The 26611-nt window shown below is 42.3% G+C and overlaps 1 protein-coding gene across 1 annotated transcript; it reads right to left on the bottom strand.

Moving 5' to 3' along the window:
* Window positions 1-1201: 1201 nt before the first annotated feature.
* Window positions 1202-22505, bottom strand: plcb2 (phospholipase C, beta 2; the record flags this gene model as incomplete). Its single annotated transcript, XM_083907545.1, has 32 exons — window positions 1202-1636; window positions 3086-3169; window positions 5519-5576; window positions 5760-5819; window positions 7236-7303; window positions 8728-8869; window positions 10024-10210; window positions 11442-11876; window positions 11961-12048; window positions 12163-12227; window positions 12448-12552; window positions 12665-12764; window positions 13352-13516; window positions 14721-14872; window positions 15109-15233; window positions 15374-15458; window positions 15552-15648; window positions 15747-15829; window positions 15905-16076; window positions 16154-16238; window positions 16367-16449; window positions 18068-18225; window positions 18304-18450; window positions 18727-18887; window positions 19773-19873; window positions 19985-20060; window positions 20141-20194; window positions 20268-20347; window positions 20651-20791; window positions 21663-21731; window positions 21938-22015; window positions 22422-22505. The coding sequence occupies 32 exons, from the start codon at window positions 22503-22505 to the stop codon at window positions 1463-1465; spliced, it is 3762 nt and encodes a 1253-aa protein (XP_083763671.1). The 3' UTR covers window positions 1202-1462.
* Window positions 22506-26611: the final 4106 nt, after the last annotated feature.

The raw sequence follows: 26611 nt of genomic DNA, 5'->3' as shown, positions 1-26611 counted from the left end.
CAGCTGCAGCGCGTTGATGAACGTGTTTTGGGAGGTCGGAACATTTCATCCTTCCTTATCTTCACTGTGGTTCCACGTGCCTTCATTATTAGCCATTTTTAGCACTTGATCCATCACGGAGCTCACACGAGAGACGGGAGAAGACGTCGCAATTATGTGCCATTATAATTCATTTGTGTCAACAATTACACTGACCATTGTGGAGGTTTTCATCACTGCAGAGACAGAGAGGCTGCATGGACGTTTACACGTTTCAGTCGTCTTTTCCAGTTGTGTTTGACTTCCTGTTTGTTAATCAGCTTCACCTGTGCCGCTCCCTGATTGTTTCCACCTGTTCCTCGTTGTCCTTCAGCTCAGATTACCAAACTACGTTTCTTTAAAACCCGATTAATTACAGATTAGATTTGACGTTCGCGTTCAAAACAAACAGATATGAGTCACTTCAGCTGGGTCACGTGACACTGTGACTGTTCACTCTCTGCCACATCATCTTTTCAGGCACCTCCAAGTCCTTTTCCTGCCTGTTTTTCCAATGTTATGATTCTGCTCTTCAACCTTCAAGTGTTTCTGCTCATTTGTGGACCAAACCTTGCAAATTTTTATTATTATGTCGTATTATATTGGCTATTATATACTCTCACGCACACTCAAAATGTACTCAAAACCCAATTATTCTATTTTTAAAAATCATTCATTGTGGAAAATCATTAAATTCTAAATTCTCTGAGCAGGCGGAACATAAACAAGGTTGTAAACAGAAGATTTCAGACTTCAGCGTGAGTGCAATAGTGCACATTATAAAAGTCTTAAGAGTGTAAATGTAGTGTGAATGAACTCAGCTCCTGGAAACTGCCACTGAATGTAAAGTCGTCACAAGTTAATGTCCTTTAAGAACGTTAGTATTAAATTCTAACAGGTTATGGGACAGTCGGTGGCCTCACAGAACCATAACATTAGAATTCTTCCACTAATTCCCCCCTCAGTTAACTTTTACTCTACAGTGAACACCAAAGGAATCAGAGCGCGGCAAAGTCAAGGTCTTTTCTTTTATTTAAACACACACATTAAACCATAAAGGAATAAATTCCTTCATTCTGCAGGATGCCCTTTGTTATAACCACAACACTATATTCTCCGTTTCTGTGTGGCTCCATTAAATATGAGACGACAAAAACACAAACAGAGCATGACTAATGGACTAATAGTTTGGACTCATGAAGCATTTTTGCAGCAGCATTTATCCTGCAGGTTTTATCTGAACTAATTCATAAAAAGAGAAAGAAGACGGGCGTTTCATAACAGGCCTTCATCTGGAATTTGGTCGACACGAGATGCATAAAAAGAAACATTATCAGGTAAAAGTCCCCTAAAGAATTCTCTCGCTATAAAAATCGCTCCTAAATCTAAGTCGAAATTTCACACAGAGCCTTAAATTCTTCTTTAAAAGATAGGACAAGGACGTCTACCCTAGGAAGACGTCTCCGTAGCCGCAGACGACTCCGTCCTCCTTCTTGTCTCCGGCCTGGTGGACGAGGTCGGGGAAGTGAGCGCTCACGCAGACGTTCACCGCGTCCCTCGCCTCCGCCGGCGCTGACCTCTGTTTCTGTGCGTGCTCCCTCAGAGCCTCCTGGTTTAGCTGCACACAAACAGGAGTCAGTCAGAGGACAGAAGGTCACTGAAAGGACAACTGACCTCTTTTTGTTTGTCAGATGAATGGATTTACGCATTGGCAGGAGCTGAAATATGGACCGTTGCTCACCTCATGCTGATGAACTGGCTTTAACCCAAGGAGAAAGGATTGATTTGAAACCTTTAATAACCTGACAATATGCCTGTATTAAGGAAAATGGCTCGATGAAACTTACAGTTAAACACAACACAGTATAGATCGTCGTGTCCTCATTTGGCACTTTTTTAAGTGTTGTTCCAATTCCTCCCACTTCTTCACACAAAACCCAAAACTGCAAGCTAATACTACTTCGGTCAGACATAAAAACACAAGTGTCCATCTGGAGTTTACGCGTCAATGTTATTAAACCACCCGACACCTTGTTCACAACGCCAACTGCCAAGATTTCACTGATTCAAAGCAAACCATTGTCATTAAATGACTTTAAAAAAAGCTCCGACGTCATTTACAGTGGTGGGAGCTCAGGTTTCTCAGCTGCCGTGGATGTGTCACACTCGAGTGTGGACAGATGGCCACAGACAATGTATTTGTTGTTTGCATCTATGACGCGTATGTGTGTGTGTGTGAATGTGTGTCACAGATTTTACATTTTAATGAATGGTAAACCCACATTCTACAGGTGAGTGACAGAAAATGCTAATCACACCGCGTGGGGAAATAAAACCCTTGTTGGCCCCTGATTCAATGACCATAAAGGTCTCGGTATGCTTCCACACGTGTCACGTGTAGTATCCCACTTCACCATCGGGTGGCGGGACAAGTCTGGACGCGATTCCTACCAAAGAAGAAGAGAATGATGCTACAGCTCCCTCGAAAACGGGCAGCCATGTCGAGACTCGGATGACGGTTCTACCTGGAACCCTTTTGGAGGGTTCCACCAAGAACCCTTTTAAAACCTTTTATTCAGGAAATCCTGAGAACCCTTTAGGAGGGTTCCACCAAGAACCCTTTTAAAACCCTTTATTCAGGAAAGGGGTTTTAAAGGGTTCTCAGGATCAAAATGGTTCTTACTGGAACCATTAGTGTTACCAAGAACCTTTGAAAAACCCTTTCTTCGGAAAAGGTTTTTTTCAGAAGCAAATGGTTCCAGGTAGAACCTCAGCCCTTGTAGAAGAACCCTTTGGAACCCTTATTTCTAAGAGAGAAATGTTCATCATTACGAGGGCTTAGGGTGTACAGGTGATGAGGGCATACTTTCTCTGCAATAATCAATAATAATAATCACAATGATCACAATGTAACAACCTGGAAATGCAAAAATAACAAGAAAAGACACTGTCACGATTTTTAATTTATTTTCTTAATCCTTCTAATATGTTCTCCAATGTCTCGTATCATTTTTTGGGAGTTTTAATTCGAGTTTTAAGAGTGACAGGTAGGTCAGGGTGTGTGTACCTGATTGGTGAGGCTCTTGATTTCCTCCAGTGTCGCAGCCTGCTTCTTCGTCAGCGCCTGTTGCTGCGGGCTGCAATCTGAGGACTGTAAGGTACACGTGAAACAACAACAACAACAACGTGTCACCTTTGAAAAACATCATCGACCGGTGGTTTCCTCCCTCTGTGTGCGCGCGTGGTTTCAAGTGAGGGATAAAGGACTGTTTTGCATGTTTACAAGCACTTCATCTGCTCATGTTTCTCCTCTGTATGTGTGTGTGTGTGTGTGAGGGAAGAATACACCCATGGGATGGAACTGAACGCAAGAGGATCAATACAGTTAAGTCACAACAGGCTGGACTTGTGCCGCACGGCTTATTGCAACCTCATGCCAATTCGGGGGCCTGAGGTTGATTAAACAAGTGATTGTGTTATAAATAATAATTGAGGTAATTAATCAGCGATTGCTGATGAAGTAGATGAAAACAAGCCGCCGTGCGACTGAGAAATGGCCAGAAATGTCCTCAATTCCACGTACGGCGGCGGTTTGAATCTTGAAGAGCCGACATAGGAAGCGAAGAGCAGTGAGTCATCGAGCACACATGGATTAGTCTGCTCCCAGTAAACAGCTTCTGAGTAATAGACACGCCTGGGCTATGGTCAGCTGCACTTTACACAGTGGAGGGGGGGGAAAAAAAGGTTAGGTTTGTGTGGGTGAATGAGTGTGTGTTTCTATGTAAGAGTGATGATGATTAGGATAAAAGACTTTGTCAACAACGCTGCATGTGTGGGCGTGTTATTATACTGTACGTGACCGAGCGTGGAGACACTTGTAAGGAAAAAAAGTATTTCTTCTACGCCTGAAGTTCTATTTTCTTCAAACACAGAGACACTTGCTGCCCCTCCGTAACCATAGTTACGCGGTTAAATGCATTAGTCGTACAGCAGAGCAGCAGAGATTATGCTCACTGTTATTTTTTCTCTTTCTTTGGAGCCTTTTGTTCAAGTCAGCACCGCAGACTTTTAGATAGAAATGGACGCAGCAAACTGAGATTCACGGTTTGACTGGCACCGTGTCGTGTTTTTGTCACTGCACGGCGACTGATACTGATACTATAGCTGCTTTAGCGCTACGTTAGCGCGGCTACAGTCGAACTGGAGCGGTCTGTTAATTAAACAGAAAGAGCAGTGCTACAAATAACTAGCGTACCTGAGTACTGCGTATGTGTGCCTCTGTTTTTAAAGTTTAGCGTTACGTTAGCGCGCCTACAGTCAAATTGGAGCAGTCCGTTTATTAAACAGAAAGAGCAGTGCTACAAATAACTAGCGTACCTGAGTACTGCGTATGTGTGCCTCTGTTTTTACAGTTTAGCGTTACTTTAGAGACTCATTTTAACACAACGTCGTGCAAATCTTTTTCCGGTCAGTCGTCATGGAAACGTGTCGTGCGCCAACGTGCATTAATATTGACGCTGTTAACCGCCGTTATCGCGATAACGTGCCCAGCACTACTTTTTTTCCTTCTCAATGGGAACATACTTAACAAAATTGTCATCATGATCTATTGAAGAAGACTTAAATTAGAGATTGAGACCATTAACCTTTCAGGAAAAATGTTTACTGTGTGAGTTTATCATGATCATGAAAATCCAGTAACACTTAATCACCATTAACGTGCATACAAGTAGCATACTAGCCCTTTATTAGTAAATATTAAGCACGTATTAACACCTTATATAGGACAAATCTTAATTCATGTCTTAATCTAGGTAGAATAAGGTTATTTAGAATAAGGTGTTAATATGTGCTTAATGATTACTAATAAAGGGCTAGTATGCGACTTATATATGTTAGTAAGCACCTAGTTAGTGGTCAATATGTGTTCCCTAATCTAAAGTGTTACCTAAATCACATTTAATGCCACTGGGTGAAATGGTAAGTGTCTTTGTTTCCTTGAATGGCAGCAACAACATAATCTAAATTGTTGGAAAAAAACCAGAATCAGATCTTCTATCTATGCACAGGCGTAAGGCGTTAATCTGCTAATCTGCCCTGATTTAAATTACAGAATAGTGTTGGGTTTTTTTTTGCTCTGCATCAAATGAATTCCTGTTTGACTCCTGGAGTCGCAGCGTGTCACGATGACTCATCGTCTTTGTGATAAAAAATATATATATTATCCACGTGTTCTCCAATTTGGTATTTGGCTATTTCTGTGGACGTCTCCATGGCTCGTGGAGGAGATTATTTCATTTCATTTGATTGTTATTGCTGATTCATGTTACGGGATAGAGAAGGTTGACATACTATAGGTTAGTTGGTGTTTCTTCTTCCATTGCTATGTTTAAACGTACAGTATATATATATACAGAGACTATAAGAAATATGTGCAATATAGAGTGTGTTATATATGGAAAAGAATAATCATTTCACCAAGAACAACGTGCATACTTACAGCACCATCAGTAGAACACGTTTCATCCAGCAGCTCTGTGCTCATTGTCCTTTTCAGCCTGAGAGGAGATAATTATCATAACTAATTAGACCATGTGACCAGACAGTGTCAAAATAAAACCAGCCTTTTTAATGTGCATTGGCACGTGTCAGAGACATAATCATCATTTTTTTTTTCCCTCTCTCCTCTGAATGGAAACAGATGAACTCGCTCTAGGCCGAGGTCACTGCTGCACACTCACTTTGTTTTCTTTGAGGAGGAACATTTGGAGGATGTTTTCTTCTTGTTTTCACTGGTTTCACTGCAAAAGAAGGCAAAGACAGACGGTAAACGACTCCTGCTTGAGAGAACAATTACAAGCGGTGCCAATAAATAACTTGAATGAAGGCATTAGTGGTGGTTCTATAGGGTGCTGCCACAAGGTCAACGTCAGTCAGTGAATACATTTCTCAGTTTTAAAATAACATGTTTAAAAAGTGGTCTGCAAACAAACTTCAGAGATACGTCTTCTTCTGTCTCTCCTCGTGTTATAAAGAGTGAGAGCGAAGTGGTTCTATGGAAACAATAACGCGTCAATCCGACCACACGTCAGAAAGAAACGGAAAAACAATCCCCCTGTAAACCAGAGTACAGTGGAGGACAGTGTGTCTCCATGATGTGACCTTTTCTTCGCAGTAAACCAGACACTTAAATATGGAGTTATGGCGTCTGCGTGGACAGGTAGCGGAGCTAGGGTTTTTGCGCGAGGACGCTGTTTAAACACCTGTCGGATGTGGGGTTTGTCCTGAAATAACCATCTGCCAGCTGAGGCCACGGGATAACACACACACACACACACACACACACAGAACATTGTAAACCTGCACATTGACGTGAATCATTCATAATCTGAAGTGTCTCCAAACGTTTCACCTCAGAATCAGTGGTGTCAAACTGGCGGCCCGTGGTCCATAGGTGGCCCAGCACTTAATATCATGTGTTTAAACAATATTTTTTTATAACTAGGTTAATGCATGTTAATGCATGATTTCCATGACGACTGACCCGGAAAAAGACGCATGTGATGTCATGTTTACTTGCCGCGACACCGGAGTCCAGGCACCGTTTACCAGTTAGCTCCGTGGAGAGAAAAAACTCCCTTTTAACAGGAAGCAATCTGACCGAGCCTGACTCAAAGATGTGCATCCATCTGCCTAGACCGGTTGGGGTGAAAGGCTAAATGGGGGATCTATGTTGCATCATAAATCACATTGAAGTACACGTTGTTCTATTTCAAAACAAGCACTTTTACATTGAAATGCAGTGAAATATCATCATGAATATGTTTATTTCACGGAAGTTTTATAATATATATATGTATAAGTTTTAGCTTGGGCCACAAGGTTAGCACTCTGGGTTTGCAACCCAGTCAGAACAAGGGAGAGCATGGAGTTTGCATGTTCTCCTCCCTGTGTGTGCAATATGGGGATTAGGCAAATTGGACACCCTACATTGACCATAGGTGTGAGAGTGGGTGGTTGTTTGTCTCTATATGTGTCCCTGTGATGGACTGGTGAACCGTCCAGGGTGTGACCCCGAATATCGTCCTATGTCAGCGCCCTCTGCGACCCTCATGTGGAGGATAAAGCGGTAAAAGATGGATGGATCAATGGAGGTTTTAGCTTATTAGTCTGCACGTGTGCACAGTGTGTGTCCCAAATGTGTTGTGTTCACACACCTCTCCACCAGGGTCTTCAGTTCGCACGCCTGTCTCTCTGTGACCATCTCCAACAGTTTAGCCAGTCTCTGTCAGGAACAGAGGATGAAGGACAAAGTCATTCGCACAGTCATGATGAAACTCAAGAAAAATATTTCACTATTAAAGCCCGATAAAAGTTGTGGTATTTTGATTTGACCTGAACATCTGGCTCCAGACACAAACAGCCCCCTCGCTCCACAGCACTTCTACTGTACGGTCAAAGAGTTCAACCTTTGAAAAAGTTGACCTCTCCGCCTCATGCAGATTTAGAGCTTATGTTAAGAGAACCTCCTGAGCACTTAGGTCTGATGTATAATCAATGGAGCGTCTAAAACGCTGGCTGCCCGCCCTGTAACTCCAGACACACACACACAGCACAGAGAGGTAAAAACTACACAAGGTGCTCCCGGAGATAATCGATCGCATAATTTAAACAGTGGAGATAAATCCTAGTTTGCCTTTGAATAATGACTTCATGATTTGAGGAACAGCACCGATTAAAAAACAGACATAAAGGCTCTCTTTTGCTAAACCTGTTAATGTTTAAGACAATAAATGAAGACAGTAGAACGATTCTGATGTTGTTTTTATCTTGCTTTAATGGTTCTTACCCTGTATTGTAATGTGTCCTTTTCTATCCTTTTTATTCTCACTGTTATTAAACCAAATCGACATTCAGTTATAAATTAAGTTACTTTGACCTTGAAAATGGAAATGGAACAATTACTTCTTGTAGAAGTACACACGTTTTTGTTAATTTCGGGGTCAGTAGGTCAAGCCTTTTTCATTTTATCAGCTAATAAAGTTGTTGTGACTTTACACGTTTACATACACTTTTCATTACTGCATTTACACAACTGTTTGAGCTATTGGAAAAATTCCCGCGGTTTCTGAAAGCTGAGAAGTTGCACGTCAGCGCCAACGTGTGGTTATCATGGTCATTTCACTCTCGCCGTTGCAGGAAGCCAGCGAATCAGTGTCTTTGTTGCCAGAGGAGAGAGTTCGTAAAATTAGTAAATAGTAATTTTTTGGCCTGTTTTTGGACAGTGAGCCAAAAACTGTTCAAATTACCTGTGTTTGTTGTTCATGTACAACTACACTGTATTAAATTGTTAATACACTATTTTAACATGCAATACATTTAAATAAGTAAATTATATATATTTATATTATAATATAAATATAATAATAAAGATATTAAAAGATATTCTGGAAAATTACAGGACATTTTCTAGTCATTTTATGGTTAAAATAAGTCAAAAAGTTGTTAGAGGGTTCAAATAATCGCTAAATGTCATCTTTTGTTTGACAGTGGAGCAGAAAGGTCACTGATGTTTATGGGTCAGAACTTCTGATTGCAAAACAATGATGAATATTGTCAGAATTGCAAATCTCAAAGGTTTCAAATTGTTTTCAGTGTCTTTTTTTCTGATTTGGGACAGGAGGACACAGCAGTTTTTTTCCGACTGACCTCTGTAGCAAACTGCTCTTTCCTCTTCCTCAGCTGATCACACTGCTCCTTCCACAGAGACTCCAGCTCGCTCTGCATTTTCTCCTTCTGCTCCTGCACCCGCTCCTTCTTCACGCCGGGGTCAGAGGTGCTCCCCTCGTCCCTGGAGGACGCGCCCGAGTGACACGACTTTTATCGACAAACAGCCACTACCACGCCACGGGTAATGAAATAAGGCTACAAGCATTTAGTTACAGGGAATCCTTTGCCCGTGCGGCGTTCAATAATTTCACCCTGAGAGCCCTGTGTGGAGGACTCATGTGCATATTCAATTATTCATTTTGTCTTTCTCTTCATCCTCTAATCCAGTGTTTCCCAACCCTGGTCTTCAGGGAACACTGCCCTGCCATGTTTTAGATGTTGCCCTGCTCCACCTGATTCAGATGAAACATTACATTTCAGATTTTTTTTTTTTTTCTTAATTTATTTTTAACAAAAGTTGAACATTCATTTTTTGACAAAAACAACAACAAACGTATATATTATTATTTTATGACATATATTTTTGTTTAATTTTATGATTATTATATTTTTTTTAAGACACAAGTTGAAACATTTTTTTTTTACAAAAGTTTAAACATTTTTTTTTACAAAAGTTGAAACATTAGAGCTTTGAAAAATATTATTATTATTATCATTATATGATTATTTTATGATATATCTATTTATTTTGATTATTTCTTTTTTAATTTTTGTTCTTAAAAAGCAAAAACATTACAGTTTTGAAAAGAAATAAAGTATTATTATTAATAATAATACTAATAATAATAAATATATAAATATATATGTGATTATTTTGAGATATATATATTTTATTTTATGATTATTAATCATATTTTTTATTTTCTATTTTTTAAAAGACAAGTTGAAACCAAATGTTGATTTTTTTTTAACAAAAGTTGAAACATTAAATTATTTGAAAAGAAAATGGACAAGAGTTTGTTGCAGAGCTTGATGATGAGGGTTATTTGAATCAGGTGTTTTTGGAGCAGGGTAACATCTAAAACATGGCAGGGCAGTGTTCCCTGAGGACCAGGGTTTGGAAACATTGCTCTAATCCAACAACAACCTCATTAGTGGGTCAGTGTTAATTAGGCTCTGCTGCTTTAAAGGGAACTGAACAGTCAGTGGTGAACGTCTGAAGATAAACAGTTGGACAAAAGGATGCTTTTATTCTGAAATCATGACATGTTTTTCCATGTTGTCCTTATTTCAGCTTGAAAGTAAAAACTCAACAAACAAAATTGTGCTACTTACTCCTTCTTCTTCACCGAGGCTTCTTTCTTCTTCATGGCCTTGAACGAGTCGCTGTATTTTTGAATCAGGTCCTCTGCTTTTTTCTGATATTTCTTTTCTGCTTCTTTCAGCTCTCTCTCCTGGCGCTTGACGACCTTCAGATAGTTCTTGTGCTGTGTCAGTTCCTCAGTAGTCACAGTCGAGAGCTCTGCAGCATAGAAACACACCGGGGGAGGTCAGCGTGGAAATGCTTTTGGCTTTGCGATCACCCTACATGTGACAAATGCACCTGCCTCACTTCTGCACATAAACTGAACGTGCATGTCCTTCTTTGTCTAAGGTTTGCAGGAAATCCGGGCCATTTTCTGAAACCCTTCACCACCAGATTGAGCAGAATCCTTTGACAGCCAGTTTTGTTGGAATGGCTCCAGACTTGGACTTGGCAGAAAGCAAACTGGAGCGATCTCGCTCAGGTGGACAGATTCTGTTCCTCCCTCCTACTCGCATTACATCATGTCCTTCATGAATCGAGTGAAAATACACTAAACACCCACCAGGATCAGAGTATTACATTTATAAAGTCTGGAGCATCATTTCTTGAGTGTTTAATCTTCCCTTCTTTCTGTCTTTTATTCTATTTCTTTTCTCAGTTTGTATATTTGTGCTATTTGTCCATTCAATTATGATTACTATGTTTAAACTGAAAAGTATATACAGGGGCTATAAGAAGAATGTGCAATATAGAGTGTCTTATATCCTTTTCTTAGGCAATCTGATGCAAAAAAAATATGATTTTTTTCACCAACTATATGAACACAATTGAGCAAGAAGTACTCAAAATGTTTAAAATCGGATTGTATTTGTGAAATTTGGACAAAAATGAGAGAAAAATTGCCTATTTTGGGACTTTTGCACAATTATTGCTATTTATATCACTTATACACAATAACTTTGACTCAACAACACATAAGTAGACAAAGAAGCCTTCATTTTTTTAAAAGCTCTTTTTGTTTAATAAACAGACCGCTGCAGTTCAACTGTAGGCACGCTAAACGAGCTAATGCAGCTAACGGAGCTAACTGGTAAACAGTGCCTGGACTCTGGCACGTAAACATGACATCACGCGCGTCTTTTTCCGGACAGTCGTCACGGTAACGCGTCATGCGTTAACCTAGTGCCCAGCACTAATCACTCAAAAACTTTAACTCAATGACACTCAAGAAGATGAAAAAAGCTAATTTTTAAAGCCTGAATATGTGACCTATAAACATACACACCCAGGATGTCCGTATAAGGAGTTGTGTATTATTCCCACAGCAAATTACCATGGGTGAACCTGTGGCTCCATGTGAACAAACTAAATATTTATATTCTTCTTTTAACTAATTAATAAAGAGAATAAATTTGTCTACAAGTGCAGTGATTAGAGCCGTTGTTACCTTCGCCGTTTGCCGGCGGCGGTGGAGCTGATTTGTCTGACCCCGCAGACTGAGGCGATGCACTCGCACTAACCACAGCTGCAGGCTCTGCCGGAGCTTCCTCTGGACGAGCGTTTTCGTCCACCGCAGGATCGGGATTTGCGTTGTTAGAGTCGTTTGCTTTTTCATCGTTGCTCTCGGGAGCAACCTCGCTCTCAGGGGCCGCTTCGTTTTTAGGATCGGTCTTCTCAGTGGAAGGAGTGCTTTCAGGAAGTGTTTCAGAGGTTCTGGCATCTGGTGCTGGCTCTTCAGCAGCAGCAGCAGCAGCAGCAGCAGCAGCAGCAGCAGCAGCAGCAGCAGAGTCAGGTTCCTCTGCAGGCTGTGGAGAATCTGCTGTGTCTTCTTTTGCTTCTGGTGGAGATTCTGCAGGCACTGGTGATTCTGTTGCAGCCTTTTCTGGAGGAGGCAAAAACAAACATTCAGGGATTAAAAACACATCTTCTGAACCCAGCACATGATTACTGACGTATATGTGATTACCTGTGACGGGGGCGTCACTTTGACTGACTGTATTCGCAGATGTTGGGCCAACAGGCAACTCATATGGAGAGACATAGCTGGACGATGACTGAGCGGACACAAAGAGGACAGAATCATCATCATAACCGAGTAGGGTCGATAGAAGAGTACAGCCTTTACTGGACTGAATTTGTCAGAGTTTGCCGTTACGGCTTTTCATTACCTCCTTCGGAGCCTTAGAGGTCTTCTCTGTGCCCTTTGTGGGGTTAAATAAGGCATCTGTGAAATCTGAGGCAGATTCAAACACATCATATTGTTGTTTAATTATAAAAAGACAATTAAAAACTCAATTTAAGCAATTAAAAGAAACATTAAACCATTTGAAGTCCAGCAGAAATGTGCAGAAAGCTGCAGTAAACAATAATGTTTTCAACCCTAATTTAAACAAGCTGACAGTTTGTGAACACAATTAAAGCAGAGGGGTAGTCGCTAATGGGACGTGAAGTACCTGCAAATGCAGCAGGGATGTAGTCTTTCACCTCAATGTACACGAAGAGAGCAGGCAGAGTGAGCGGGATGTTGCTCTCACTGTGTAGGCAGATGTGATGGAAGCCTGCGGGAACACAAACGAACCAGTCAGTGAATTAATTCCGCAGCTAACTCGATCACTCCGAGGTCTTTATGTGACCTTCGGATTGAGACGAGGCCTGATGTGAATGTTTGACCTGACAGAATGGCGTCCACCGGGATGATCCTGTGACCCAAGAATTTCCCGTTCTCCTCGTGGACTGCGATTCTAAGCGAGGCCATTTCTGGAAGCAGGATCTGCTCCGCGACGACAACAACAGATGGATTACAATCTGCAGCACAGTAGCTCTCACAGTCATTATTTGAACTAGTGCAGTGCCCGTAGGAAGTGTGTATTCCTATAGTGGGAGCTGAAGAACAGCTAGCTACGATAATGCTAATAATCGAAAATGAAAACATTCGCGTTGTGCCTAATGAGGTTGCACAGTGTTTGTATTATGTTAGCCCTACGCTAATGCTCATCGTAGCCTCACTAGCTTACCTTTGGAAACAGGTTTGCCAAGTTAGCCGCAAAGTAGTAGCATGCTAATGCAAAATAAACCGTATAGCACCATGTTCTGCGAGCCTCGACACTCCCACCTCCTTGCTCCAGACAGCGCAGCTGCTGCTGATGAGCCGCTGCCTGCCTGGTGTAGTGTGATAAATCAGCGAAAGTGCACTAAAATTCCTCAAAAAAATGTGAAAATCAAGGATGCACACTATCGGGCCATGCTCAACCCATATCCAAAGTCTTAGGGCGATCTGACTAAGTCAATGAGATATGCCTGTCAAGGACAGACAGACACACAGACGCAACTTGCTTTATAGATAGATGTTTTCTGCACCTTCTCAAAAACAAAAGGCTCCTCGTTCCACACTGGGTTAATGGTGTTGGGTGTGGTCGACCACTTGGTGCGATACTTCTTCTTGGGGTCGCCGGGCAGCCCGATCACCTCCACCTCCACGCCTGTCTTCACGCTCTTGTCGGACAGAAACTGGCCAGAATAGATCTGATGAAATGAGATGAAATGAAATGAAAGGGAGACACACGTTTGTGTCCTGTTGTGTGTAATGGCTGCATGTTCAGGACACAGTGGATATAAATAGAGCTCAGGGTTTGTTGCTCTGCTGAGTACCAGGAACTATGTGTCAGTCACAGCGGGGCGGCTTTGTGTTATGACAGAGGCTGCATTCAAAGTGCAGAGAAAACCATGTCAACATGGCTGCTTTGTAGAGCTGCAACTAGCGATTATTTTCTCGCTGAATCGTTTGGTCCATAAAGTGTCAGAAAATGTAAAAAAAAAAATGCTGATCGGTGGAAATGACGATGTTCTCGAATGTCTCGTTTTTGTCCACAAACCAAAATGATTCAGTTTTAATGATTTCTTTGTTATGTTGAGCAAAGAAACGAGGACAATATTCACATTTAAGAAGCTAAAACAATCAGAAATCTTGTTTTAATCAGCTTCAAAGCGACTAGTAATCGATTAATAATAGATTAATTGCTTCACATTTTGAAAATTGATGTTCAATTTAGAGGATTAAAAACACATATTATATTATTGATCTGACAGTTCCTCTGCACTGCAATTATGAGTTGTGTCAGTAATTGTAACTACACTCTTAGAAATAAGGGTTCCAAAAGGGTTCTTCTACAAGGGCTGAGGTTCTACCTGGAACCATTTGCTTCTGAAAAACCCTTTTCTGAAGAAAGGGTTTTTCACTAGTTCCAGTAAGAACCATTTTGATCCAGAGAACTCCCTTCCCTAAAACCCCTTTCCTGAATAAAGGGTTTTAAAAGGGTTCTTGGTGGAACCCTCCAAAAGGGTAGGGTTCTCCCATGAGGACAAGCCGAAGAACCGTATATGGTTCAACTTAGCACTTTTATTTCTAAGAGTGTATATACAACAGGGGTCTCACATGAGGTTCAAGTCTGGTCAGTAGGGGGCAGTCAAGTGAAGAAAAGTGCAACAACCCAGGGTGGGCGATGTTTGCTTCCAATGATATCACATTATTCCGATATATCTGACAATATTTGACATCATTTTAAAGTAAAAGGTGTTTGTTTTGATACGCAAAGACAGACAGACAATTCATATGTAAATATCAAAAACAGGGCGACAAGAAATTGGTAAAGGGCCGCGAGTTTGAGACCACTGATATACAGCATAGATATTAGCAGTTGTGTGTTGGTTCCACAGCTGTGAAACCTGCCTTTATGGTGAGCGTGCTCGCCACCACCGTGTCGATCCTGTCACAGAAGGGGTCAAACTTCTTGTCACTGCGGCGCATGACGTCGTGCTTGAGCAGGTATCCCGTGCGGCCGTTGAACTCGAACAGAGCCATGTTCAGCTGCATGGGGAAATCTGCAAAAACAGATGCACAGATGAAGCACATTCATTGTCCCCCCGTCCTCTTTCTCTCTCTCTCTGCAGCATGCAAGTCATCACACCACACCACAGCGGCTCAAAGAGGTGCAACACTGACCTGCTGTGGTGAAAAATAAAAGCTCAGGTCGAGAACTGTTTCAGACTGACATGTCATTCATTTACCGCAGCACATTTAAGACATTATTTTTGGCTGTTTATGAGTGCATCATTACCCATTGTTTGGTAGTTGAGCGCCACCATCTGGCAGCCTACATTCCAAAAAGGCTGTGGGCTATAATTAGATGAGTCCATTCTAGTTCCTTTGGGGTAAATCCTGCTCATCTGCCTCTTATTGTATCTGAGAAAGACTTAGTTTAAGGAGAGCCATTTTTATACAATCTGATGTCAAACTCATTTTAAAAATCTATTTTCAGGCCACACATAGGACACAGGTTTTCCTTGTGTTTCTTGTACACCTGCAGCGCCTTGAAAGGATACTCCACAAATTCAACAGCAGTCTTGGAAATCATCGCCTCGCCTCTGGTCTCCACAAAAGACGAGATGACATAACTCTTGTTTTTCTCTGTGAAAGGGGAATAAAACAATAAAAGGGAGAGTTACATAACACAGCAACTTTGATTTAAAAAATGTATAAATAAAAAATGTAGTATTTTACTTCTGGCGTTGTCAAAGGAGATGAATTTGTTGGGCTGGATGTAGTTGACGATGGACGACATCGCCTCGTACGCCGTTACCTCTTGGCCAGCTGTGCCCTGCGGGGGATTGACAGGAAGTTGTCTGATATTTGATCGGCTTTTGCCCGGACACGGATGATGTAACGCAGGAAAATTGCAGATATGTCATCCTGTACCTCGTCCGACGTCTTCATCTTCTCCTCATCCTGTTCCTCTGTGTCCTCCTGCTCCTCGTTGTCCTCCACAGCTGCATCCCCATCTGAATAAATGTTTAAATGTAATGTCAGGGACACAGATCGGGGAATCAGATTTGCTTTCTGTGCATCTCCATCACCTGTGTTCTCTGCAGGGTTTGCAGGATCCTGGGCAGCTGCAGCTGCGGCTGTGGCCTGCTCTGTGGTGGTTTTCTTAGTCTGGGTGGGTTTGGCATCGCTGCCCTTCTTGTTCTTGATGAGGATCTTGCCCATGAGCTCAGACGGGCTGGGGATCTGCTGGCCAGGCTTCAACTGGAGGAAAAATCAATAAAAACTTTATCTAACGCTCTCGCTTTGACAGTGACAGTGTGTTGCAGCAGTGTACGCACAGGATATTTGTCCAGCGGCTCTGTTAGCAGGGCGTCACCAAATATGGTTTTGCAGTAGTCGGCCATCTTCTCTTGCTGTTTCACCCTGGAATAAAGCACAGTGACAGTGAGGACATCCTCTGTATTTCTTCCAGAGCTTTATGACACTGTGTGTGTGTGTGTGTGTGTGTGTGTGTGTGAATGGCATGAGTTTACGGGAATAAAAGCCCTTACGAGTCAACGTGATTCTCAAAGGAGAGGATGACCGGGTACTGTGAAGTCTTGAAGGCGCTCTCAGCGATGGCCTCGATCACATCCTGTCACGGCACGAGTCATAAATAATAAATAAGAATAATGCATTTTATGATTTGACAAAAGAAATGACAAAAGAGAATGTATTAGTCAACATGGGTCAAAGGTCACAAATTATATTAACTTTCTCACTCAGGGACCTTAATTAACATCAATTTACCTGTCCTCACCATTCACCTGTCCTCATAATCCACCTGCCCTCATAATCCACCTGTCCTCATCATTCACCTGTTCTCATCATTCACCTGTCCTCATCAATCATTATTCACCTGTCCTCATCAATCATTATTCACCTGTCCTCATCATCCACCTGTTCTCATCATACACCTGTCCTAATTCACCTGTCCTCATAATTCACCTGTACTTGTCAGTCACCTGTCCTCGTCAATCATTATTCACCTGTCCTCATCATTCACTTGTCCTCACCTGTGCTCATCTTCCACTGCCAAAGTTCCCGGTGTTTTTACCTTTTTAATTAAGGCAAACATATTTTTTTTCTCAGTAACGGATTTGATTTTAAAGAACAGTACTTCGAACAACAACAAAATGACTGAATTAAATTTTAAAAATGAAAAAAAAAGGTAGACAAAAAAACGCCTCAATAACACACTAACACAAGTAAATGTAAACCATTACTTTCCACCTCTGTCAAATACAATAAAAAATACACATACAGATAGACATATACAAAATATTTGGTGGATTGCACATTTTTTATACAGACAAAAGCTGTCCTCCAGAGAGACATCCTGACGAACTGCAGAACTATGCAGAGCAGACTGAGAGTCAGATCCAGGCCTATCATCACATCTAGAGTCTGACAGTAAACTGAGGTGAGATGTTGTGTCATGGCCCTGGACACTGTGGAGCTCCAGCTGCCCTTAAATGGAAGCGGTGTGTGCTACAGGATGATGGAGATGGGGGGGGGGGGGGGAATAGTTTGCCAGCATGTGAATGTGTGTGTATTTTTTTACTGTGTCCTTTTAAGCCTGCATGCTCTTCTTTTCCTTTTATGTGCACGTAGACATGAATAAAAGTGTAAATGAAAAAGCTTAGCATGTTGCCCAGGATGCACTATGACCCAGCTTCAGCCATGTAGGTGTATACAGGAACATGTCATTTTGATACAGTGCATGCTGGGCTTAATAGGAAATTAGAGGTTGGCTCAGCTTGTGATAAACAACAGCAAGGACATGTTTACTGGAAGAGGGAAGAGCAGGAAGCAGGAAATGTGAATCATTATTTTCTGACTTAAAGGTCCAGTGAGTAAGATGTAGTGACATCTACTGGTGACACAGCAAAGTCCCACACACATCACATCACAAAAATGTTACTGTAAATGTGTTTTATACCGACTTTTAACACTCAAAATCTGTTGTTTGTGTACAACTTTATTTTTTCTTCATTTTAGACTGTTAATACACTAGTAAATAACTGCTAGATATTGGACATTTTCTGGCCCTTTTATGGTTAAAATAGGGTTAATGTGTCTACTATTCAGTTATACCCTGGCAGGTTACTCCCTAAACCTGAAATCATGAGGTGAAACTTACAAAACACATTGTTCTCTTATGTCTTTCATATCTGTTTACATCATGTACTTGTTTGTGTTTGTTCACATGCCTTGAAGAGGATCTCAGTCGTCATGGTGAAGCCGTGGGTAATTATGGGCTCTTCATCTGGAGGTTTGCCCTTCCAGCAGTCTAGCTCCAGGCATCGGCAGCCGGCGAGCAGACACTGCCGGTACATCTCCGGAGAGGACAAGCCGGAGAACTGCCCGGCTGCAGGTGACAGACAAGAGTTCATGTTGGTGTCTCACAGACACAAAAGCTTGAAGGATTGATAGGACTGAGAGTCACCTGTCAGATATGTGTTGTGGGATGATTTGATGAAGTAGTGGGGTATAGGTTGGCTCATGTCCTGACACTTGGCCAGCCTGTCCTGCATGACCACCGACGTCTCCGCGCCCGTGAGGAAGAACAGAAAGCCCTCTGGAGAAATCAGCCCTGCAGAGGAACCAGACATAAGGAAAGGATTTACACTAGCGTTCAAATGTTTGGGGTTCACAAGGGTTTGCAAGGGTTTTCAAATCATCCAATAGCCTTAGCAAACACAATGTACCATTAGAACACTGGAAATGGGCCTCTATACACCTATGTACATATTCCATTAAAAACCAGACGTTTGCAGCTAGAATAGTCGTTCACCATTTCTAAGTGACCCCAAACTTGTGTAAACTAATCCTGTGATTGTGAAGCTTTTTAGATTTTGACGGATCTCACCTCTGTTAGCATTACTTGCTAAGGGTTCATATTTGTCAATCAGGGCCTTGATCTGGTCGGGCCTCAGGCGCGGGAAGAGCTCCTCGTTGAGGCGGGAGTCTCGCTGTTTCTCGTTGAGAAACTTGGTGAAGTTCTCCTTTGTCATGGTGGGTTTTGTGGAGCTGAGAGAGAGGGGGGAAAAAAAGTAGCCAGGAACTCAAAGCTATCACCTCCCCCCCCCCCTCCCGTGCACTTCTGAGAAATTACCAAAAACACTGCAGTCTCTGTGACCTACTTTCTGTCTCACCTACCCTTCCACACACACACACACATTTGTGTTTGTACTTTGCTGCAGTAAATTGTATATTTGGATCCATTCGCAGTGAAGGAAACTGCAGCAGCTGTTGTTTAAGGAGCTCTCGATTCACTTTGCCTTCTATTGGGCGGAACCACATGTTTTCAATATCGTACAATCATGTTTGTGAGAAGCCAAAATTGGGATTGGGATTAAAATATGAATGTGGAATCCACTTCTGAAACTGTCCCTGATGCTGAGCTTCTTGGTGATTTCAGCTGCTGGGCTTGTGTGTGAACTCATTTGATAATGGTTTGAATGTCGCATACATTTGTTTATATTTAAAAGAGCTGGAGAATCAGAGTGACTGAACGTGAGGGTTTGAGGGTTCCACCAAGAACCCTTTTAAAACCCTTTATTCAGGAAAGGGGTTTTAAAGGGTTCTCTGGATCAAAATGGTTCTTACTGGAACCATTAGTGTTACCAAGAACCCTTGAAAAACCCTTTCTTCGGGAAAGGGTTTCTCAGAAGCAAATGGTTCCAGGTAGAACATCAGCCCTTGCAGAAGAACCCTTTTGGAACCCTTATTTCTAAGAGTGTACTATTACTATCATAATGTATGTTAATAGCTTTATCTATTGTATATAAATCACCCTGATTCCACAGGAACAGAGTGCCATAACTGTAATTGACTTCGATTTGACACTTTCATGTGTATCTGTGAAGAATGAGGGAAATAAAACAACAATAGGTTCATCAGACAGTGACTTACTAGGAAGTGAAGATCTCAATGATCTCGGACCGAGGGCAGAGGTTTTTCATGAAGGCCTTGAACGCGTCTTCAGTGAACACGTCCGGCTTTATGCTGTCAAACTGGAATGTGACAAAACAGCGATGAACGATAAAAGCATAAACATAAGAAGACAAGGTTCACAAGGGAATTAAAGGTAAAGATGTAACAGGAAGTGAAAGTTGCTTTCTTACCTTTCCTTTGGGGAGGTTTGCTGCTGCTAAAGCACTTTCCACCCTCTTCTTATCCGCGGGGAACATTTTGTAAATACTGATAAAACATTACAGTCAAACATTGAGCAGGGAAACATGGGAATCTGCCCGACCATTGAAACCTTCAAAGAAACCTACTGTTTCACCGGGATCTTTCCGTCCTTGTTGGTCTGAAGAGACATACGCACGTATCTAGAAAAAGAAAACAGGATCAGTGACGCTGTGTGTTGTGTTTTTACTCACAAACATTGTGACGTGCACTCACATTTTCTCCATGAAAACATGTCTGCAGGCGTTGTTTCTCGCTGCGTTGTAGGCAATGGCGAGGATGTCATTTGCCCAGTTCTGACGACATGCATTTAATCACACACACAAAAAAAACACTCATTGTCACTCATGAATTGTGCTTGATGCACCTCCTGCACAGCCTTAAATTGCCACTAACTTACCACTAGAGGGCATTAACATAATAGGAGCTCAGGAAATGAGAGTGGTGCATGTATGCATTTGAACAAAACACAACTGTGATTTCATTACAGCTCATTAAATCCGGATATTGGACTCATAAAGTCTAATAAAGACTAAAAGGGAGAGAGAGAGAGTGGTCGGTGTACGACGAGGATCAGTGACAGTGTCCTGCATGATTACCTGTGTCACTTTCTCTTTGGAGGCAAAGAAGTTGTGATAGGTGAGATTCACCACGTCAGGGCCGGAGACGATGGTCAGGGTCTTTGCGAGATGGTTGCTGTCCGGGAAGTCCAGGTTGAACACGTTGCGGACTTTGGGGTGCTGTGGGAAGAAAGGAAGAAAAATTGATTGATGATTTCATGATTGCCTTTATAGTCGTTACATGTGACATAATGATCTCATAGATCTCTGTTTTGTTGTGAGTCATGATGAAATTTGATATGTGAGCAATTTAATGACAAATAACATCTCAGAACTGGCGATCTTTACCCTGCCTATCGCCCTATGTCAGCTGGGATTGGCACCAGTGACCCCCGTGACCCCTTGACCCTCATATGGAGAATAAAGTCAAATTCACTCATGACTATTATAGTGAAATTCATCCTTCTTTTCCCCATTTACATCCCATTTAAAATGCTGGGCACCTGGTTGCTGATTCAACACAGGCAAATGTACTGACCAAGACATGCAAACGTATGCACACACACACACACACACACACACACACACACACACACACACACACACACACACACACACACACACACACACACACACACACACACACACACACACACACACACACACATTTAAGTTCAACACAGTCACTTCTGTTCTGTTCAAAGTGCACTGTTGACTCCTCACGAGCCCCGAGGAGACGACAGGCGTCCAACAGAACCTCATGACGTGAAAACAAAACACACTCACACACACACACAAATCTCAAATCCTGACTCAGCGTGTAGTGAGGTGTGTGTGTGTGTGTGTGTGTGTGTGTACCGCCCGTCTTATTTCTTTGCAATGCAAATACGCCTCTTATATAAATGGTCAGGCTAAAGGCCCCCTGCACGATATTTGCATGCCTGCACAGATTCTTACACAACACACACACACACACACACACACACACACATGCTTAACTCATTCGTCATGTCACAGTGTTTATTATTATAATTACTACGATAATACTCACTTTTGGAAGTTTTGCATATTTTCCTGTGCGAGTATCTCTGATGGTGGCGACATCCAGGAACGTTGTCTCCTAGAAACAAGAGGCAGAGAGAATCATCATCATCATCTCTAATGTAGGCGCCAGTCCAGATAGATAGATAGATAGATAGATAGATAGATAGATAGATAGATAGATAGATAGATAGATAGATAGATAGATAGATAGATAGATAGATAGATAGATAGATAGATAGATAGATAGATAGATAGATAGATAGATATTTTTTATATTATTACCTTGCTTTGGTTCATCCAGTAGACAAAAAACCCTTTAGGGTCCATCTTCATGGTGACAGGAACGGTCTTTCTGGAGTCCTTAATGGAGACAAGGGAATTATTAGTATTAACGTATACTAAACTGACCACAATATTAGGTACAGAAGACTCCAGGAATCAAAGTACTGGACATTTCTGGACTGGACCATTCGCTGTAAACCCTCGAGAAAGCTATTTGTGTAAATCCCAGAAGTTGCCACTGAAAGTCACTTTAATCGTCTTTCTTCCTCATCCAGATGCTCAGTATTGCCATAATATTATGTACAATGGTTGTGTTAACAAGCAGCTGAACAAGTGTACCTAATAAAGTGGCTGCGAGTGACCATTTAAAATCAGTTTCAATAACGTAACATCATTAACCTGCCATAAATACACACATGCAGATGTGATATTGTCCAACACTTAATATACTACATATTAAATATATTAAAACAAATCCACTTACCTCAGACCACATGGTGAATCTCTCTCCTTTGAGCAGATAATCTTTGACCTCTGGAGGCTCCAGAAAATATCTTTTCTTATTCATGTTGTTCACTTTTTTTTGTTTTTAACGAAAGTTAGAATGAAAATATCTCCACAGCGCAGACGTCCACCATGGTTCTAAGGAGCGTTTAAAATGCATGGACTGTGATTGTACTCAGGACACACAGCGAGAGTAATATGCCTTGCAAATTAGGCTGACGGGAAAAAACAAATATGCAACCTGACTAAAGGCGGAGGTGCTGCCTTCAAGTAGACAGTGTGAGAGGCAAGATTTGGTTTTCTTCTTTCTGATCCTAACAATTTAAAAGCAAGATCTGATTCCAAAAACAAATTGATAATAATAATAAAGACACACTTTCCGAAAATAGCTGTTCCATTCCCTTGTATAATTGCAATATTTTACTTATTTTCTGTTTACCAATCTGTTTACCTCTACTGTATTTGTGCGGAAGCACCAAAAAGGACTCAATATTTGATATTTTCCTCATAATCTAGGTGATTCTTTTGCCCTTTTGCATGACTTTTTGGATTGTTCCCTGGTTCACTGTAAACGTGTGACTCCTGGTCATAATGGAGTGTTGTGTATTACGCTGGGCATTGGTCATTTGGATATCATTCAAACCATCCAGGTTTGCAGCTCAGAGAGGCACAAGTGCATGCAGTATAATTCTTGGCCTCTAGTGGCAGTGTACACAAATATGCAAAATATATTCCCTCTCTGACCTCAGAAGTCATAGTGTGAAAAACGAATGATGTAGTCACCGCATGAGCAACGCGTGTCTACGAAGAAGCTGTAGTTCAAAAATGGAAAAAACCTTTCTGGGCATAAAATGTCCATTTATCTGGACATGTCTCCTAGTCCATGAGCAACTGTGGTGTGAGGGACACATGTGGGGGACACCTGTGGTGTGAGGGACACACCTGTGGTGTGAGGGGACCAACACTCTCTCTCCTTTAACTGTGAATTGTGTCACATCTGATGAATGATAGTTTTTGTCCAGACAGAGTCCGGGCGCTGTCCGTTGTGCTGAAATGTCGCACTGGCAAAGTGGAACAGCCCACAGGTAGAAAGAGGTCACACAAGAAAGAAAGAAAGAAAGAAAGAAAGAAAGAAAGAAAGAAAGAAAGAAAGAAAGTGGTGACTGAACTGATCTAAGTGCTGTTGGCTGAGGCAGAAGCTGAGGATAAGCATTGCGTAATCCATAAATCCTGCATTAAAATTAATGAATTGTCACTTTATTGGAGCCGCGCACTTGGTCTCACATGAAACGCTTTCATGCGCACAATTTTAAAGTCAACAAGTTTGCAACGTCATTTCAATTCAATTCAACTGTGTGTGTGTGTGTGTCTGTCTCTGTGTGTTCATTTCTGTTGCCTCCTGAGGACCAAAACCATGGTCCGACTGTGGATGAACCTCATTTCTGAGATCCTGGTGAAGCTCAGAAGATAAGTGATAACTTATACATAGTGTGTATCTTTTGTCAGGGCCGTAAATACGATTAAAACACAGGAAGTAAGGACATTTTGGGAGAGTGGGGACATTTTTTGACAGGTATTCACTTTTGGGTCACCTTTAAAAGGACTATTTATGGGTTAATAATACCTGTTTTTTTAAAGGGTTTATTTAGGCTGTCTGAATCCTAGGTCCTGGGAAGAATACGCAAACGTGTGTGTGTGTGAGTGTGTGCTGCTGTACAGCTGCTGCTTCTTTAAGAGCCACCGCCCGCCCCCTCTCCTGTATTTTTAGCTGAGCTCAGCCACTTCATTTGCCGGATAAGACAGGCAGCTGTGTACCGTGGGCTATGATCTCACTAAATCGTCCTAATAAATGACATCCAATTTCATACTGCGGAGTCGCCGTGGGCCTGTACCGCCTGTACCGCCAGCTGCTGCCGCCTGGAGATGTGGCGCAAGGGAGCCGTGTGTCCCGCGGCCGCTGTCGGATGCTGAAGCGCGCACTCAGCCCTCGGTGTGCGGACGCTGGATGTCCGTTATGAAACGCGGGGAGGCGCAGAGCCTGTGACGGCAAATGAATTACAAGCGATCCATTATTTAGCCGCAAAAAACAATCCTGCGGTTTTTGGCGGACGCGTCCAGGTGGTGGACCAGCATCACCATCGTTCTCATCGCCATCCTCTGCGCCCTTCTCTTCTTCTTCTCCTGGACTGTGGATAACAAGAACCTTCAAGACGGAGGGGGTGGTGGAGCATCGAGGGAAAAACCGGGGCAACATGAGAGACCGGGACTTCATGCCCAATATGGAGAGGGGGAAACCTGCCACTTACACGGGGGACAAAAAGGCTAAGATGGCTGCTAAGACGAACAAGAAGTGGGTGAGATTAGCCACTGTTTTTGCCTATGTGTTGTCCGTGTCCTTAGCAGCCATTATCCTGGCCATTTACTACAGCCTCATTTGGAAGCCAACTAGTGGCTCCTCTTCTGTGGGGAGGCCGGGGGTTCCTGGGGTCACCCCCACCGCGAACACCTCGCTTACCAATTTCACGGGCTACAACATGACAGACTGGAACGCTACAACACAGCCGGGGATCCTGTCCCTGAACCTGAATCAGAGCAGGCAGCTGACGCCAGCCGCGCACAACCAGTTCCAGTGGAAGGACACAGCAGACAGTGCGCACACGCAGCAGACAGACGGACTGTACGCGTCACCCCACGGCCACACGAGCACGGAGAGATCCGGCACTTTGGGCCGAGAGGCGCACGCGTCTCAACACACTGATGATGATGAGGAGGAGAAAAGGAGCAGAGGTGAAGGAGACGCTGCTGCTCCAACGAGAGGAGACTGAGATCACGGGGCCTCCATCGCCTCCATCACCTCCTTCACCTCCTCATCCAAACCCACGGAGGAGTGTTTCACAGACTCGGAGCCGCAGGTTGGATTAAAAACACACAGGTTCTTCTTTAAACTCGTGTTGCAGATGTGAACTGCGCAGATGAACTGATATTCTGGAGGAGACATCACTTCCTTTATCCCCCTCACACACACACACACACACACAAAACTATGCTTTTATTATTATAATAACTATTATTATTTTTTATTGTTTTAGGCCATCTGTATGCCTTAAAATAATCAGTGTGCATCTACTGTGGGACAACTGTCGATATTTTGTTAAATGAATAGGACAAAAAAAAAAGCTCCAGAGACACATTTAGTTGTCTGGACTGCGCTTAACCATCACTGCCACTCATTTAGCTGGTTTCTAACACATAATAGGCTGTACTTTTCTTTTCCTTATCATGGACCAAACCTGGATTCCGTGTAGAAAGAACAACTGTTGAGTTATGCTCAGGTATGTGCATACAGTATAACCATGTTATTGTGTATTTGTACATAATATAATAGAGGGGGGCAGGGCAAGCATACATCTTTTTTCTTGGCCTTGATGATGAACTTTTAGTGTCGATGATTTTTATTCAAGGTATAGTATGTAGGCATCAACTATATCACAAAGGTACAAATAAAACATCCTTAGAAAACGACTCATATCTATGGTTTTATATAATGAATGAACCTCTGTATATTCGTGATATTTTATTTATTCAAAGCCAGAATGGATATATATATATTCAAGTTTGTTAAAAACAAAGTCAGACTTCAGACACATTTTTATTGACTGCTATTAAAACGTAGGTTTAGCCTGAAATATTACGCTTGTGTCTTGTCATGTGGACGTTCAGTGACAACGGCTCGACTGAGCTGTGTGTGTGTGTGTGTGTGTGTGAATAGAAAGAGGTGCATTCATCTTCCAGTCTGCCACAGTTCACCCCCAGTGAAATCACTTCACACAGTCTTATGTGTTATGAAGTGGAAATGTGACCGACCACTGTGTGCACGCTCTCTCTCTCTGTCTCTCAGGCAGCAGCAGCAGCAGCAGCAAAGCAAGCATGTGAGGGAGGTTGTATTGATTCGAGAGCTCTGTTGTTGCACTGTACAAGACCAAAAAAAAAAAACAGAGAACGCGTTACACAATAGCTCTTGGCGTGCTATTTTGATGCAGCTCTGCTCTGGAGAGGACAGTTTAGCAGTTGAGAGGTTTGATGTGCTCGGTGGGCCAAACAGGAAGTATGTACAGTAATGCTGAATGTCCGTAACACACCGACAGGCCTGTTAGTTCATCACGTTGAGAG

Source organism: Microchirus variegatus (assembly GCF_963457635.1).
Source record: "Microchirus variegatus genome assembly, chromosome: 21".
In the NCBI taxonomy this organism is placed as follows: Eukaryota; Metazoa; Chordata; class Actinopteri; order Pleuronectiformes; family Soleidae; genus Microchirus; species Microchirus variegatus.
The sequence above is the reverse complement of the archived record's forward strand: the minus strand, read 5'-3'. Positions and strand labels throughout refer to the sequence as shown.